This window comes from Equus caballus, chromosome 25 (assembly GCF_041296265.1).
Source record: "Equus caballus isolate H_3958 breed thoroughbred chromosome 25, TB-T2T, whole genome shotgun sequence".
NCBI lineage: Eukaryota > Metazoa > Chordata > Mammalia > Perissodactyla > Equidae > Equus > Equus caballus.
The window spans coordinates 22912308-22930380 of NC_091708.1; the positions used below are offsets into that span (position 1 = coordinate 22912308).

An 18073-nucleotide genomic window follows, 5' to 3' on the forward strand; every position below is an offset into this window, starting at 1 on the left:
TAGCTGTGTGACTCCTCAGTCTGCTTACACGTGTCTTTGAACTTAGACTTCAGACCCAAAGAACAATCTCATCATCTTCCCCACACCAAGTTTTCCTTGTTTGTGGCACCTGCACTAACCAACTGCCCAACCTAGGAACTGGCCCCACCCTCGGCCACTCCCTCTGCCTGCCCATCAGTCATCCAGTCATCACTTCCTCCTTTTCAATATGCTTGGGTTACGACCAGTTACCTCGTCCTCACTGCCACCATCTGCCACCATCTCTCCCTGGACCTCTGCCACTGCGTCCAACAGGTCTTCTTCCCTGGCTCGTCCTCTGGTTTGGACAATGAGGTTGGAAGGCCTGGGGCAGCCTCAGGAGAAATCCTGGAGCCTTCCTCGACCCCGAGAGGAAACTAGAGGTTTAGAGACTAAAGAGGAAAAAACACAAAGGGGGCCACAGATGAAGACTGCGCTGTATGGTTTGCGGGTGGGGAACAGGTAGGGATCTGGGGTTTCCAGAAAAGACGTTAAGTTTGCATTATCAATCTACTCTGATTCAAATGATTTGTGTATGTAATGGCCGGGTTCTGAGCCTGCCAAGAGCCATCAGTGCTATAGTTCAAGATGGTGGGTCGGTCTTGCTTCCATGACATAATTGCGTTTGTCCCCGTGTGCTGGGTCTTGAGCAGGGTAACTCCTCCTAAATCAGCTCTTTGGTAGATCTGAAGTCAAGGAATCTGCAGGGGAGGCTGCTGATTGTGCCTAATGCTCATCTCCTCTTCTTCTTCAATAATAAAACTCTGCAATTTTGGCAGGATAGAATGCCATCCAGGATAAAGACGACATCTCCTAATGTGCCTTACAGCTAGGCGTACCCGTATGATTAAGTTCTGGCCAACTGTGTGTAAATCAAGGTAGCCTACGCAACTCTTGGGAGTTATCCTTAAAGGAAGGGGGAATTCTTTTTTTTCTCTCTTTTCCTCTTTCTTTCCAGCTGGTATGTGGATGTGATGGCTGAAGCTGGAGCAGCCATTTTGGAGTATGAGATGGAAGGTGTATGTTGAGGACAGTGGAGTGACCAGGTGGGAGGAGCATGGGTCCCATTGACCATGGAGCCACTGTACCAGCTCTGCATTCCTGCGTTTACCTGAGAGAGAAAAACTTCCACTTTGCTCCAGCCACCTTGACTTTGGCTTTTAGATTTAGAATTTGGTATTGAAAGTGGGATACTGCAAATATCATCTGAAATGCAGTGCTGGCTTAGTGGAATGAGCAGGCCAGCAGATGGCAAGGAAAGATATTGCCTTTTAAATAGTGGCTAAACATTTGATGGAATTGTCATCTGCAGTGCCTTGGAGGATGGACCACATGCTGACTGAGGCCACGACAATAGAGAAGATGGTGGGAGGGTGCAAGAAGTGAGACTGTTGCTCCTTATGGCTTCTCACAAAGTCCTATAAAAGCGAGATGAACTGGGGCTAGAGCCAGCCGGGCTGCAGCAGAGACGGGAAGGAATCCTGCTTTGCTAAGGGAGGCACTGTCTGTAGCCTGTGCTCAGAGCTGATGAAGGTCTCGAAGCACGGAGAATACCACCTGCTTCTGTTCTCCAGATGGCAGCTATTAAGAGCGGTGGCTGCCTTAGCAGGAGATGAGGCTGGGGACAGCAAGCCATTTAAGACTTCTCTGTGAGAAAATGCAAATCAGGTAGCTCCAAAAATCAGATTGAGGGTGTTGCCTTCCCACCCAAGCTTCTTTCAGGGGGCCTCAAGGTTGCCACCTTTAAGTTGAGAAAGAGGGATGAACGGAGCACAGAAAGCCGGTGTAGACCAGATCTTTGCCTGTGGGTACTCGATGGGATTCTATTGGCAAACCCCCAACAATCCTGGGGACCCCCCAAAACTGCCCCAGGAGTAAGCAAGCTACAAAGCTCTGCAGTCCCACTTCGGATGTGGCTGTGGGAGGTGGGACTGGCCCCAGTGGACAGGAGTCCTTCCCAGAGAGCAGGATTGGGTGGTCAGGGAGCTATGCAAGGAACTTGCTCACCCGCATGGGTGAACTGTTCCTGTGCAGTGGGCTTCCTCTTCTCCCCTCTTATGAGTTTTGCAGGGCTGTCTGCTTGTTTCTACTTCCCTACTATTTATGGGGTGTGTTGGGAGAAGATAAGTTGTCTTGAGTTTATAGGTCTTTAGACCACAAGAAACCACCCAGAGCTGATGGAAAAGACCACAAATCCCCCACGGGTGATGTTAGCTTTAGCGTCATGCCGTAACTGGATGGGGTTTGGGTTTTCTACCTTGGGGAGAGGAGCAGTGGGCTCTGTGAGAGGCAAGAAAGGCGACCGAGGGGTTGAGCTATGGCAGAGACCACGGACTGTCCTTCAAACCTATTCTTTTCTTTTGTCTCAAACAGAACTCCTGAATTTCAGTTAGGCATATAACTTCTTGGAATAAAAACCACCTTTCCCAGGGGCTGGCCTGGTGTAGTGGTTAACTTCGTGTGCTCCACTTCGGTGGCCCAGGATTTGTGGTTTGGATCCTGGGTGCAGACCTACACACTGCTCATCAAGCCATGCTGTGGCAGCATCCCACATACAAAATAGAGGAAAGGCTGGCATAGATGTTAGCTCAGTGACAATCTTCCTCAAGCAAAAACAGGAAGATTGGCAGACGTTAGCTCAGGGCCAATCTTCCCTCAGCAAAAAACCCCCAAAACTACCTTTGCCAGACTCCCTTGCAGTAGGTATGGCCCTGTGACTAAGTTCTGACCAATGGGATTTCAACATCCAGATGACACACCCTAACAGAAGGGGTCTCGCTTTTCTCCTCCTCTTTCCTCCATCCTGCTGGCTGGAATCACCATCATGGGCCTTGATGTAGAAGCTGCATACTGGGGATGGCAGAGCACTAAGTCTGAAGGAACCTGGCACTGTGGGGATCATGGGGCCATCCTGGCAGCCCTGCATGATAGAGGGGCAAGAAACTTCTACTTTGTGTAAGTTACTGTTGCCAGGACAGCTGAATCTGATTCTGATCTAGAATTTGCCACACAAGGTCAAGACAGAGACAGGTACTGTTCATGGTCATGCTCCTGACCAGAGGGAAGGTCGAGATGGGCAGAGAACACTCTCCTCGAATAGATTTAATATTTACTGGGGAAAAAAAAGGCAAAATAAGAAAACACTTCCAGAAACCAAGACAATTATTAGAATAAAAATGTCAACACATCATCATAGTGTTGCATAGCTTGAATGTTTTTATAGTGATCAAATTGTTTTTCAGTACAGTCACTGACAGAACAGGTCAGAATGAAAAACATTCCAAATTTACAGAAAAAACATTGATCAATTAAGATACTTTTCAAAGCTACATAACAGAAATCCTTTTGTTGCTCCAAACAGAACGAGTTTGAAAGATGGCGGACAGTCCGGCCATCAGACTCCCACGTGTTTTGTTCCTCAGGATGAGGTCAGGCTTTGCCATCTTCACTGAGTTGGTTCTCAGCTTAGGATGGCAAGAACCAGAGGGTGGCAATCCTTGTCTTTGCATTCAGTAGTGCCAAGGTTTGAGGGACAGTCTCTTGGGGACAAGTCACAGAAATGTGATCCATATGTCTTCAGTAGCCATACAGCTTTGATTTGGGATTTTGATTCTCTGGAATACAGATTCCCAGCATGGTAAACACTGAGAGAACCAGAGAACTCATCTAGTGCAGCCCAACCCTCCCCTTCCACATATAAGGAAACCAATGGCCCAGGCGACACATCTTGCCTAAGTCTAGGGCTACCCGCAAGTCCTGCCTCTTACCATCTTTCCTCATTGATGCTGCCTCTCTGTTGCCTCTTGAGGATGAAGGGGCCTGTTTTTTGCACTTAAATGATAATATCTGAGGAAAAGAAAAATGTCAAGTAGCAACATAGCAGCAATAGCATCTACACAAATCTAAAAGCATATTTAAGGATTAATGACTGTGACCAGAATGGAAGACCGGCACAAGTTTGTGACCCAAACCTTCCCACATCCCGCACTCCCCCAACCAAATTGAGTTGCATTTTTCTCTGGAAATTCAAAACACCAAGTGCAGGTTCTATAGAGTGACCCCAGGAGGGATCGCCATCTTGATAAAGCCAGCACATCGGTGCGTCTAATTAGAACTTCCAGAGAGTGCCAGAACTCAGGACAGAAATGCCTCTCCATCCACATGCAGCCAAATTTCCTAGGAAAAATATTTATGCTGATTTTGACGTTCTTCACTTAGGACTGAAAGGCTTAAGTATAACTGCTGAGGTGTTTAAGGTGGCGAAGCAGGAATCCTGAGCTACAGAATGTAATCGGCAGGATCGATAGCATTTACTTGCCTGTTTCGCCCTGTGCGATAATTCTCTTGCCTTGTTCTTCCCTAGTATTTCATCAATTTTGTTCCTGGTACTATCTGCCGAGTCTGAACTGTGGGCCTGCACAGTGGCAGAAAAAGGCTAGCTGCAACCTTTGGTAAGCTTCTAGAAATTTATGTAACAATACTGGCAGCATTTCTGCAACCATATGAAAAAATTTGTTTTTTTAAAAAAAACAAACAAATCTCCAAACACATTTAGACTTCTCCAGTTTTTCGCAGACAGGGTGATGAAGCATTTTTATCAAATGCCAATGATTTGCTAAATATCCTGATGGCATTGAAATCTCCCTTTGCTTTCCCGCCTTCCCCTCTGTTTTGGTCCTTTGCTGGTAGAATTCTTCTGGGTCCAGATTGAACAAAGGTACTGGTATGATATTCTTTTGTGCTTCTGGTCTCGCTTGAAGAAAAGCAATTTTATCGTATAAAAACTTGTACGATTCTACTTCTGTTTCGTGCGTTTTTGGGGCGAATCACTGATAAGTTAACCTTTCCAAGTAACTCATCTACAGCAGTGTCAGGTTCCAGCCGATGAAAATTCCCATTGATAGCAGGATTTTATTCAATCCTCGTATTCGGCCTAAAGTCGTCCGAATTATGTCCCCTATTGTATGGATGAGGACATAGAAGTAGTGCTCTTAGTGACGAGGCCTAGAGCTAGTTATAGGACGAGGAGCCAAATCCCCCACTGATTGGCCCCAAACCTTCCTGCTTCCTTCTGCTAGCCCGGCACTATGCCCACAAGGATGGGGCAGGGGTGGTCTCCTGTTTCACAGTATAGGGATCCGGCACTGCGTAACCGCTCCCTTCCACTCTGCCATTTAAGCAGTCAAATATTGGTGGGGAAAAGGTGGGAAATTATGCAAGTAAATGTGCTAGGTCTAGATAAAGAAGCTTTAGAAACCCGGCCCCCACTGTATAGGTCTTTTTCCATCTCATAACCAGGAAACTACTCAGTTAGTCCAGAGTTTGCCAAACATCAAAATGGCTTCACTTCTGTATACAAGACAAAAGCATCCTTTTTCTATAAATCCTGTTAAGAAACTGGCTTAGCTTCCTCTTCTGGATACATAAAAACCGCTGTTTAAAAATACCACATTGGAATTTTTATGTAATTTATTTTCCTTAAATAATAATTTGCTACAATCCTGTCACAAATTTTTAAAAAATTTAACACAGTATCAACAAAGGCAGAATTCTTTAGGACAATCAAAATCATGGCGTACTTAGAATAAATTAACATCAAATTGTGTTTATATTCAGATAGTCTGATCTTCTCCTTTGAAATGAAATGGAGACCATTGAAACTGAGGGTGAAAGCACACATTTGTTCCTTTATACAGAGACTCATTCTTTATATAAACTCAACTGTAATTTGAATCAAGTTAGGGATCCTGAGAAACACTCACCCATGGGCGTGCACACACACACACACACACACACACACACACACACATCCATGGACAACCCTCCAGAAGCTGGGTTTCCCATGGTTCAATGACTAGAAGATCTTTCCTTAGAAGGGCCAAAGATTCTGAATATTTAGATGAAATCCCATCTCCCCTCAGGAAAATCATAATGTTTCAAGTGTAATAGCTCGAAGTAGCAGCAAACCATGTCGTAGATTCAGTAGTTGGTGATTCCAGTCTTGGGTTGAGTGTGCAGCACGCGGCGAGCAGAGGCAAGCAGCACCCGCTCCTAAAACGAACGCACGAGATGACAAGACAACACCGGGAGCCCTTGTTCTCAGAGTCTCAGCTGAAAACTCACGGGAACCTACATTACTCAGCCGGTTCAGGCACCGCGTGTGAACCTGAAAGCGGTTGCTAATGCAGGGGCGAAGCGGGACATCTTGGACACAATTCTCAGACACACGAATATCGGAAGTGGCAGGGAGATGCCACAAAGGAAGGGAGGGCAGAAAGAGATGCTGCTCATCCTTCAGCCTGACACCCCACCACTCTGCCGTTCAGTACACTCACGGGGTTTCCTTAGCGTTGGGGCAGAGGAACGCTAACTGTTCCAGCTCCGCCCAGAAACACAGACAGCTCAGCCCTTAGAGTCCTATACACATATACACACAAAACACCCCAGCAACTCTAAATAGCCACACCCTCTCGCTTCTGGGAGGTCAACGGCACTGCGGGCGTCTCCTCTCATTCGCTGGAGTATGGTTTACAGGAACACAGTAATGTCTAGAGAGGAACGCATTAGGACAGGCCCCAAACTCAGATCTCCTTTTGCTTATTTCTCTCCAGAGGAACAACGGGCCTAAACGATGCTATAACTGCATGCGTATATACACAGTTCCTATGTACACGATACCTTTCTATTTTCTACAGAAACTTAAAGTGCCTGGGTTCAAATGTGCTCATTCCTTTCCCACAGCCCACAGATCCCTCTTGCTGCTTCCAGAGAGCAGGTCAGTCCTGGAGGAGGATGCCCTTGGGAGACAGGAATGAACGTTTTCACAGTTGTCTTAACTGGGATCCAGCATTGGGACTAAGCCTTCTTCATAAACACGAAGAATCGCTTCACACACAAACTTGTACTGGCTCTGGAAGAGAAAAGCAAGCCGTCAGGCCCACCGGCAGCCCCACACACGCTGCCTCACACCACGGACGCTGTTCTTCCGTGTCATCCGTAAGCACCCTCTGAGCTCCAGCTCCGGGCCAGGCCGGACCCTGTGCCACGTGCCAGGGAAACAGTGGAGAAGACACACCTGTGACCCCATTATTCCTGTATGATGGGGGCGGCGGCCACTCCCGGAGAGGGATGGGCATAGTGGCATGGAGACGTGGGAGAGGGAGATGGCGGCAGTCTGGAGGTGTCAGGGAAGGGGCGAAGGTCACTCAGGGTGGCCATTCCAGGGTACGCACAGTGTGGAGGCCCTGAGGACAATGGCCCATCCTGAGAAGTGTCAGCAGGCCTCATGGAACACCTGGATGTGGGGGGAGAGGCTGCACAGGTGGGTCAGGACCTGGTCATGCTGGGCCTTGCGCTGGGGAAGGAGTCTGGATTTTGTCCTAGAAAGGAAAGCCACTGAAAGATGCTCTGCAGGATTTGATTCTTTATGTTAACAAACCCCTGTGAAACTTATTGCACTGAAGTGTATAGAGCAAAAGAAAGCATTCAGACTGAGCCCCGCCAGCTGGGAAAATCTACCCAAATGGTGGATTTTGAAAGTTTTTAACCAGTAATGAGGTCTTCCACACGACAAAACAGGGCCGAGAACAGCCTTAGTAACCTGAGTTTTTTCCCTTAACCGGATTTCTTGGGTACACGTGAATATAAAGCAAGAGCTCACAAACTTTAGAGAAATCTGACGAACTCCGTCCCTGAGCCCGGGAGGATACAGAGCTGGCTGCAACATGGACTCTGACCCCCTTCTTTGCTAACTCCTCCTCGACCATCTTGGGGCTTTTGCCTTAGCGGCCACTCCTGCAGAAAGCCTTCCTTGACTTTGCAAAGTTGGCTTTCGATGCTCTTCCACGGTGTTCTTAGACTCCCCGTGGACTTCTCCCACTGCTGCTGAGATCTCTAATCGACTAATCCAGTTCTCCAGCTCCCTACACCTCGAGTCTCTCCTGTTGGTGCAATTATCCGCTGAATGGATGGATGAGTGAATATGGAATGGTCCTCCTTTTGCAGATGGGGACACTAAGGCTTGGAGAGAGGTTAAGGGAGTAGTCAAAAGTCTCCCAGTATGTGGGGGAGTCTGACTCATGCTCTTTCCACACCCCTTCCCACCCCCGCTTCTCATCATTCTGGGGGAAAACCATGAGATTTCCTTGAGGACACTTGGAGTACCAAGTACCCAGGCATGACATATGTGGGAGAAGCCTAAGAGGGGAGACAGTAGGGTCATGAGAAACATCCGCTGAGCCAAAAGGCTCACCTAGGAACAGGCGGGTGGGGTGAAACTCTCGGGTGACCTTGCTTACTTCTGATGGACAAATGATGGGCCCGTGGTTTGACAATGCAGAATGTCACCAGGGCGGCTCCCTGGCCAAGTGGCTGGCAGAAAACAAGCCGGAGGCAGCAGAAGTGGAGGGCAGCAAAAGGCAGAGGTCAGACGGGGTGGGCTCTGGGGTCACTCAGCCCCTGACAAGCTCTGTGACTGTGGGCAGGTGACTCAGTCCCCGGGAGCCTCGGTCTCTGGACCTGCCAAGCCCTTCTCACAGGCCTGGCCCAGGGCAAGTGCTCAGGAAGCGCTGGCCATTGTTACTATTTTTATGATGGGATTTCTACTCACTGATGTCTGCACCATCATGGCGCGCTGGTCTCGCATTTTCCGGACAATATCCAGTGGGTAAACGGGCAGGTTTCTCTCAATGAGGCACATGGCTGTTTCCATGGTGACCAACACACCGGTTCGACCTATTCCAGCACTGCGGGGAGGGGAGCAGACACTTGGGATGTGCTCAGGCAGCATTTCCACACAGCCCAGCTCAACTCGCCAGTTCCCTTGTCTACTCAGATGGAGCTTCCCTCCCCTGACCTTCAAGAACACAAAACACACACTCAGGGTGTGCTCTCAAGCAGGCTGAAAAAGACTCTCCTCCTATCTTCTGAGGCCGAGGCACTCAAGCAGGCTGAAAAAGCCTCTCGTGTATTCTGAGGCCTCATATATTCTAAGACAATTCTATATTCTAAAAACCAACAGAAAGAAACCCACGTTTAGCACAAACTCCACCCCCACCCTGTTCACATCTATTGTGAAGGTCACTTGACTCAAGGACAGAGGGAAAGAGGAGGGAGGGGCCTTCCGCTTCAGTTCTGGGCTGCATTCAGGGCTTCATGCTCCAGATAATCCCAAATCTTCTGAATAGTGAAGAAATAGAGTAAACAGAGCCTTGTAAAAGCACATACAGTCTTGTGGGCTTTAAGTGAGTTTGGTGTTTGGCATCTTTCTCCAGGCCTTTCCCAAGGAGTATTTAAAAAAAAAAACAACCCAAAACCAACAAGCCACAGTACCTGCAGTGAACTAAGACGGGTTCACCGTCCACTCTGAGGGACCTCACATAGTTTACAAATTCCAGAAAGTCCGAGGGGTCATCGGGCACGCCGTGGTCGGGCCACGCGACGTACTGGAGATGCGTCACAGTGTGCTCTTCTCCGGTCTGCGGGAGATGCGGAGCGGCCTTGGTGAGTCCACCCCGCCGGTGGGCAGGACCCCGGCCCCGCCTCCGCCTCTGGCCGGGGTGCTCCCGTCTCCTGATGCTCTTTCGCCCACTGTGCACATCCCTCCTCTGGCCCCTGCCAACTCCTGCCCACGCTCCTCACCTACTCTGTCCCAGGACACCCATTCTCTAGGCTCATCCCAGGTCACCTCCCGTGGGATTGCTTCCTCCACCTCTTCTGCCCACAGCAGATTTCTTCCTGTTCTCTCCCATGGGCCACATACATTGGCTTTTTTTTTTTTTTTTTTTGAAATGGGGCAAAATATACATAATGTGAAGTTCACTATTTTAAACATTATTAAGTATATACAGTTCAGTGGCATTCAGTACAATGTTGTATGACCATCATCACTATTTCTAGAGCTTTTTCATCTTCCCAAACTGAAACTGTACCCATTAAACACTAACTCTTCATTCCCCCCTCCTCCCAGCCCCTGGCAATGACCATTCTCCTTTCTGTCTCCAGGAATCTGACTACTCCAGGTACTTGACAAAAGTGGAATCACACAATAGTTGGCCTTCTGTGACTGGCTTACTTCACTTAGTGTAATGTATTCAAGGTATATCCATGTTGGGGCATGTGTCAGAATCTCCTTCCTTTTCAAGGCTGAATAATATTCCATTGTCTGGAGATACCACTACCACATTTTGTTTATCCAGTCATCTGTCAATGGACACGGGCTGTTTCCACCCGTTGGCTATTGTAAATAATGCTGTTGTGAACATGGGTGCTGGTTCTTTTACTGAAATGCCCACCAGGTGAAAAAGTAGACCAGACCTGGAAGAACAGCCCTACTGGACCACAGTGGATGCTGATTTAGCGCCTGCCTCTAAACCGTGCCCTCCCCTGGACCACTCACCATAAGGGCACTGCTCACCTCGGTGTTTGTGACCAGCATTTCTCGGAACACGTAAGCGATGGTGCAGTCCTCTGACTGACATCGGATGTGAAAGCTGCCGTATTCCATGACGTCAGGAGGATCAGGCCAGTACTGGTGACATTTGGTCTGCAAAGGAACCATCGAGGGTGAGTTACCCTCCGCTGTGGGGGTGGGGCACAGGAGCAGTTAACTGGACAGACGGGCTGGGCGTTCAGCCAGAGCCCTCTCACTCACGCCAGGTGCTCAGAGAGCTGCGGGGAGGAAGGGAACTCAGGCGAGGCTGGTCTGCTCTGTGTCTGTTCTCTGAGGAGGCCAGAGGAACCTCCTTGCTCTTCTGGAGAGTTGGGTCGGGGGTCAGGTTGCTAGGGGCCAGACCACAGCTCTCAAACCAGCCTGGGGCCAGAGCCTGGAGGATGAGTATAAAGACTTTTCTTCATCACCAGGGCCCAATGGCTGGAAAAACGGGGGGGGGGGGGGGGGGGGCCTCAGCTAGGGGGTCCTGACGTAGGGGAGACCTCTCCAGCCCCAGTCAAGCCCACTGCAGTGCCTCAGGCCCCTCCTCTGCTCTCAGTACCACCCTCTCCTTCTACCTCACCCTTCCTTCACCATCCACCCCTCCGTCCATCCTCTCGAGGTGGAAGTCCTCACGCACAACAGTTAAGAGCACACATTTAGGAATCTGCTGGAATCATTTTCTCCTCTACTTGTTAGCCATATGACTTTGAACCTGCTTCTTAACTTCTCTGAGTTTCAAATTCTTCGCCCGAAAGATGGAGTCAGCACCTGCTTCACAGATGGTGACAGAGGCTGGAGATAATGGTGTACAGGGCCAGGCTCACTGGGGGGGGGTCAGGTCAGTGGTGGCCATTATCACCATTGTTGCTACGGGCTGCACATCAACTTGAGAGAGGAGGATCAGAGATCCCACAAAAACCCAGAGCAAAGAAATCCCCCAGCTCAGATGAGCATCCCTCTGCATTTGAGCAGCATCTTCCAGACCCTCAAGTGCTTTCATATATGACTCGTATGGAGCTGAGACTCCCCAGAGAGCCGAACGGAAAGAGGAAACCTGGCTCAGCGAGATTAACCGACTTGCCCAAAGCCACAGGGCTGCTCCGGCTTCCCTGAGAGTGATCGATCTCACCACCTCTCTCCATTTTCTCTTCCTCCTTCCAAACCCTGCAGCTTGTTCCATTGCCTTCCTACTCCTGCCTCTGGCTTAGCAGTAAAATTCAGGGCCAAGCTGTCTATCCCGTCAGAGTTCCGTCAGTCAAATTCTGATTCATTCAAAAAGATTTTTTCTCCAAGCCTACAGTTGTACCAACTTATGTAAAAATTACATATGTTCACAGCTGAAGGGGGGTATAAACCAATAGATGAACATAATTTGTCTGGAAACAGCTCTTCTACTCTTATTTTCAAACGTCACAGTGCATATTCAAAATTAAAGCATGCTGCTGAAAAGTTGGAGTTAAGGATTTACTTGTAAGCCTTTAACCTGGGTATTTGGGTTTGTAGTCATTTCCCAACTTCGTTTAGACATGAAGGGGCTGCTGTGCACAGAACCCGAGGCGGAGTTGACACCCACCGCCGACACCTGCGTCCTTTCCACATGTGCAGGGGGCACAGCTCTCTGCCCACAGGACAGCTGACGGGAAATATTCTCTGAAGGGACCAGCCCATGCAAGGGCGAGCTACAAACATCTGTATTTCCAGAGACTCCCAGTGAATCTGACCAGAACTGGACTCTATCCCTTGATCCAATTTAGATTTTCGGTCTATTTGGATCTGAAAGCACCGGGGGTGTGGTGGAAAGAGCAAGAAGTTGGTGGAAATCCTGAGTTTCAACCCTGTTTAATAAGTTCCACTAACCAACCGTGTGATCCTGGGCATGACTTAAGTTCTTGGAGCCTGTTTCCGCATTAATGTGCCGCTGTGGGGCAATAATGCTAAAGCCCGCTATCTTTGGAATAGTATATGCTAAGCAGGATGTGGTGCTTTTTATGGACATTATTTTGTCTTAGCCTCAAAACAATCCTATGAGTTAGGTACTATTATTAGCTCTATTTTGCATATGAGTAAACTGAGGCTCAGAGAGGGAATCAACTGGTGTTGGATCATACGCATAAGAAATGGGGCATATACAGATGTAAAAAATCATCTTTCCCCAAAGAACCATCCTTGTAGCTGTACTGCTACAGCTCTACTGTGTCTACGAGGAAACCTATGAACCTGAAGGGAGAACATAAAGAGAAATATTTGCAGTGGGAATGACTCAAGGGAGAAATCAAAGCGACCCTGCAGTGGGAGCGGCTCACAGACCACAGGGACCACAGGGCGACACGAGGCTCTGGAGGGGCTGTCTGTCCTTGCAGACTGGAGGGCAGTGCAGAGATGGGGGACTCTGCCAGCCACACGCCTGCGGGAGTCCCACCCCACTAAATGCATAATGTGAGAGAAAACACACAGGATGTGCTAAAAATGTCCTCTCTCGGTAAGGGACGAAGCTGCTGCCTGGAGTGACTGCCTCCTAATCGGGAAGAACCGGCAGGCGGTGGCGAGGACCAGATAAAGGACCTCAGGATAAAGGGCTCAGGTCACCTGAGCACCTGAGCCTTTGTAAGAGGAGAGGGAGGAAACAAGAAGCCTGCATTTTAGAAGAACAGGTTTCCAACAGTCAGTAAACAAGAGAGGGAAGTTCCCAGGGCCAGCGATGGTGAAGGGGACGCCGTGACTCACGGGAGATGGGGCTCTAATGCAGGAACCCGACGGAACCTGCCAGAAGGGGTCCAGGTGGGAAGAAAGGGCTGGGAAACAAAGAACCCCACCGGGTCACCTGGAGACCTCAGAGGAGCTCAGGTTCAGTGGGGCACCAACCAAGGGACAGGGGGGAGGGGGCACTTAATGAGGACAGCACCGGAGATGCAGGCCCTGAAAGAGCAGCCGGAGGACGCGCAGCCTCTGGGATGGAATAAAGGGCCTTTTCTCCTGAGTTGGAACAAGGAGGACGAGGGAAAGAAGGATCATGTGTCACTAACCATGCCTGCCACAGCTCTCTCTTCTCTGCGAAGAATGACCTCACTGCTGGAGGGTAGAGCCAACTTTAAAGGGGCGGGGGACGACACCCGACACAGGTGAGGGGACCGCGCAGCTGCCCGAGGGGCTCAGTGTCAGCTCCAAGCAGCAGGAACTGGATGACCTTGTGACATGGGAGGGGCACCTCTCTCCTGCGAGAAGAGCCTCTGAGAAAAGCTGCAGCATCCGGGCCCCCAGAAGCCTCAAACAGGCCGGCAAATAGAGCAGAATTTTCAAATGGGGAGACTGGTAGCTTTCGGAAAGGACAAGGCAATAAACCTGATGTGTGCTGTCCATAAAATGCCACAACAGCCCGGACCAGGGCCTGCACAGTGTGGGACGTGCTGACAGACGCGGAGCCCTAGTCAGCATCCAACCACGTGGTGGGAAAGCGAATTTTTTCCTGCATGCCATGCAGAGAGTGACTATTTGGGGCTGGGACAGCTTTAACATGATCTCCCTGATGCTTTAACTCCCTTTTATGAGAATGCGCGAGAGCACGCAGGTGCAAGCAGGTCTCGGGTTCAGAGCCTGGAAGGCAAGTGAATTTATTCCGAATTTAGTAATGCTGTTCTGTGGTCTTTGCATTTTCACACATGCCCTCTATTTATGGCAAGCGATACTGGACTTCCATTTAAGATATATCTTTCGAAGGAAATTTATTAAAGCAAAAAAAGGTGAATCACTTTAAAGAAAAATAATAAATCCTACTACAGTGACATCAACATAGTGGAGTCCTGGCAATATTTGTTAAGGTGGTATCCAAACTCCCACTTCTGCTAGCTCGCGTTTATATAGTATTTCCTGCGTGCCAAGCACTTTTCCAAGAAGGCTACCTGTCTCAACTCATTCAATTCCCCCCAGTCCCACGAGATAGGAGCTACTATTATTCCATCTTACAGAGAGGTTTTGTAGCTTTCCTCAGTCACACAGCTACGAAGGGCTAGAGCCAGGGTTTGAATTCGGGATGCACAGCCCTAGAGCCTGACTTTGTAGCCACCACACCACAGAACAAGACAGCTGCAGGCGCTCCCGAAAGAGAGACAGGACAGGACTGGGAGCCAGCCGGGGTTCTCTAAGCTCAAAAGAGTTCCCGGTAGTTTCATTTCCTATTCAAAACAAGATTGGGAAATCACAAGAAACAAAAAATATAGACAAAAATTAAAAATAGGCAAAAACGAGACTTCTAGACACGGAGGCCAGGCGACGCCATAGACCTGTTGGCACGTGATTTCGGGAAAGCCACTGACGGTCTCTCACGGTAACCAGGTAGACGAGATGGAGAGACGGCAGGGGCTGGGAGCGGAGCTGGGAGAATTAACAACCGCTCCCCAAAGAGTGCCCTCAACACCTCTGACTCAGCATTCTAGAAGGAGGTTACCACTGCCTCTTGAGGACCTTTAAGTTTGACTTATGTGATGAGAAGAGATTCTGATCAAAACTCTGAGTGACAAGCTAAGAGTGATAGCCAACACGAAGAACGAGAGAAGGAAACCCCAAAAAGCCCCAAAGAGCACTTGGAAGGCCAGACCTGATGGCTGAATCCAACCAGTGATGATGACGATGACGATCACACACACACAACAATAGCTAACATTTGCCAGACACTTGCAACATGCTGTTCTCTAAGCTCTTTAGATATATTGTCTGTCTTTACAAACCCCCCAGGGTGGGCACTAACATCATCTCCATTTTACAGACAGGAAAGCTGAGGGTCAAAGAGGGTAAGTAACTTGCTCCAGGGGAACCATGTTTTGAACCCAGATTGTCTGGCTCCAGAGCCCCGCCAGCGTGCTGTACGTAGATGTCAAGAGTCAAGGGCATGAGTACAAAATGGGAGAACCGGCTCGACAGCAACATCGAGACAAAGACCAGACAATTTTCACTGAGCATAAGCTAATGGAAGCTGAGCTTATTACCTTTCATAAGTCTAAGATCTGGAAGATGTCTGTGCAGAAGACAGTGGTCAATTATTCTGTCTTCCAGGTGGGAGAAGCAGGTAGCATGGAGGCTCAAAGCAATGAGGATTTCAGCTTGTTGTGAGGAGGAATGTCTGAAATCAGAGCTGAACGCCCGCAGGATGGACCCTGGAAGTGCTTAACAGGTGGGCAGCCTGATGCTTGGAACAACACACGTAAAAGCCCTTGGCAATCCACGGGGCTCTGCAGAATTAGCGGGAATTCTTATGTTGCCCTTTCAGGGGAGAGGGTAGACTCATCTCCTCAAATGTACCGTCCATTCCAACCCCGTGTATGCTGACTTTCAGCCTGGATCCATTTGGCACTCTGAACTACGTACTGAGGACAGGCCTGGAAGTGGCACACAGATCATTTGAATAGGTGGTTCAAAACTAATTTATATTTGATCTTGGAATGTGTTTCTGAATAAACGTTTCATAACGAAGATATCCAGATGTACGCACAAGTTAGAGAACTCACGATACATGTACCCCCGCATGCTGACTTCTGTTATGTCATCAGTGATCTGTTCCTACGGAAAACACAGGCCCTGCTAAGCGCATTATGTGTCCATTACTCTCCTAATTAAGCCCCTCTTACCTCTCTTGCATCTGGTTTTGCTGCAGCACAAGCAGAGGCTGACAGAAGATATAATTTCTCCTACTTTTTATGGCCAGTGAGAACCTGGCACCCACACTGCTCCTCTCAGGACCCGCACTTGTCCTGGGCGGGTGAGGCCACAGCCAACGCAGGGGCTCTGGGGCAGGTGAGATAAAGTAAGGGGAACTGCCTTCTGTCTTCTGTTGCACCCCAGTCAGGACTGGGAGGGGCTGTCTGATCATTCCTCAGCCCGGGGAAGGCCAGGCAGTGGGCAGGAGGAATGCTGAGCTTCCTCTCATTGGAGGTGTCCATCAGTAGCTCCATGGGTCATGGAGGGGCTGGACTGGGCAACATTTAAGACCCTTTCCAGCTCTGAGATTCGTATTCCACAGAGCATGAATCAGAAATTTTCAATTTCAATTCACTCCAATTTCCACATTTGAATTGGAAACCTGGCCACTTACCCGCCCTCGCTCTGTGAGAGTCGTCAACATGACGATGAGTGATAACTTCTGATCCCAGATGACTTGCCAGAATTGTGCACAGGTATGTGGCAGGGGGCCCTGAGTGGCAATGTACTTGTTCACAAGGTGAGCAGGAGGAATTTCCATCTGGCAAGAGATTGGTAAGGTATTAGAATCTGTTACTGCTGCGAGGAACTGGATCGTAAACTCTTCCTGTCGGCAATGACATCACACCAGAATAATCTCTCTAACAATTTCTGGCCAATAAAATAAAATCAGAGAAAAAGCTATTTTTAAAAGTCCTTGAAAGAGATTTGACAATAATGCTAGCATTAGACATTTAAGGGAAAACTGTATGGTACCCATAGGCAATAATCAGAAACGTGCCTACAAGATGGCAGAAGAGTTTAAATGACCTACAATGCTGAATCCTAAATATGATTAGTATTGGGCATCTGCATTTTCAGCAACACACACCAACCCTCATGCCCAAGTCTTTCCTTACGCAGGATTTTCTATCAAACTCTACTTATTTTCTTTGAAGCATAAACCATACAGATTTATGCCATCAACTGCTTTCTGCATGGCTGCCAATGCTTATGTCATTGTGATGATCAATCTTTTTTCCCCCCAGCTTTATGGAGGTATAACTGACAAATAGAAATTGTATAGATTTAAAGTGAACAACAGGATGGTTTGATATGTGTATACATTGTGAAATGATTACCACAGTCAAGTTAATGGACACCGCCGTCACCTCACCATGCTACTATTTGAATTGTTTCACGTTAAATGTTTTCAGCTGCCCTCAGCGTCTCCCTCCCATCCCGCTCTGTGTTTACTTCTTGCCTTCTGAACCGAGTTCTTTCTATGAGCGAACGCTCAGAACCCGCTGGGCTTCGCAGTGGCCATGGGATTCACTCACGCTCTGGGAGGCAGGAGGTGCCGCACTCATGGTTTGGTTGGTGTTCGGGTTGATGGCTTCCTGAGCCCTGGTCTCAGCACCTCCCCCTCTCCCATAACTCAAGGAGACTGGACTGCATGGTCTTACCCACCTCCCTCCCCATTTCTGACGCTCTGCTTTCAAGACACCAGGAATGTTGAGTGAGGGTCAACGAATCCCACAGATGCTTTTGGAGTAAGTGGAATCACTGATCAGACCCACTTTCATTAGGGTACTTCTTGATCTTTTGCTGTAACTTGAGAACTTCACTTAAGAAATCATCTGTTCCTTTAGATCAGGCGTTGGCAAACTGGGGCCTGAGGGCAAAATCTGGCTGCGGCTTTGCAAGCTCAGAGTGGTTTTTTAATATCTTTACATGGTTGCATTGTAAGTGGTTATATAAGGACCTAAGCAATATCCTCAGTTTTATCTCTTGGCTCGCAAAGACCAAAATATCTGCTATCTGGCCCTCTACAGAAAAAGTGTGTGACCGCCTGTTTAGATGAAGAAACTGAGGTTCAGAGAGGCCAAGTGAGTTGCCCAAGATGCACTTTCAGAGTGAAATGAACGCTTTTCCTACAACATGTAAAATCTTTTA

General features: G+C 48.6%; 1 protein-coding gene across 14 annotated transcripts in view; it reads right to left on the bottom strand.

The window, feature by feature from the left end:
* Positions 1–3211: 3211 nt before the first annotated feature.
* Positions 3212–18073, bottom strand: part of PTPN3 (protein tyrosine phosphatase non-receptor type 3) — a 141496-nt gene continuing 126634 nt past the window's right edge. For 11 of the 14 annotated variants that reach the window (XM_014735953.3, XM_070251281.1, XM_023629859.2 and 8 more), the window contains 5 exons: positions 16533–16679; positions 10433–10561; positions 9349–9494; positions 8627–8762; positions 3212–6928 (listed from right to left, as the gene is read on the bottom strand). In XM_014735953.3, coding sequence (XP_014591439.3) covers positions 6851–6928; positions 8627–8762; positions 9349–9494; positions 10433–10561; positions 16533–16679 — 636 coding nt within the window. In that variant the 3' untranslated portion in view covers positions 3212–6850. The remainder of the gene's footprint in view (positions 6929–8626; positions 8763–9348; positions 9495–10432; positions 10562–16532; positions 16680–18073) is intronic. The other 3 variants (XR_002804127.2, XR_011432557.1, XR_011432558.1) reach the window with 1 other exon arrangement.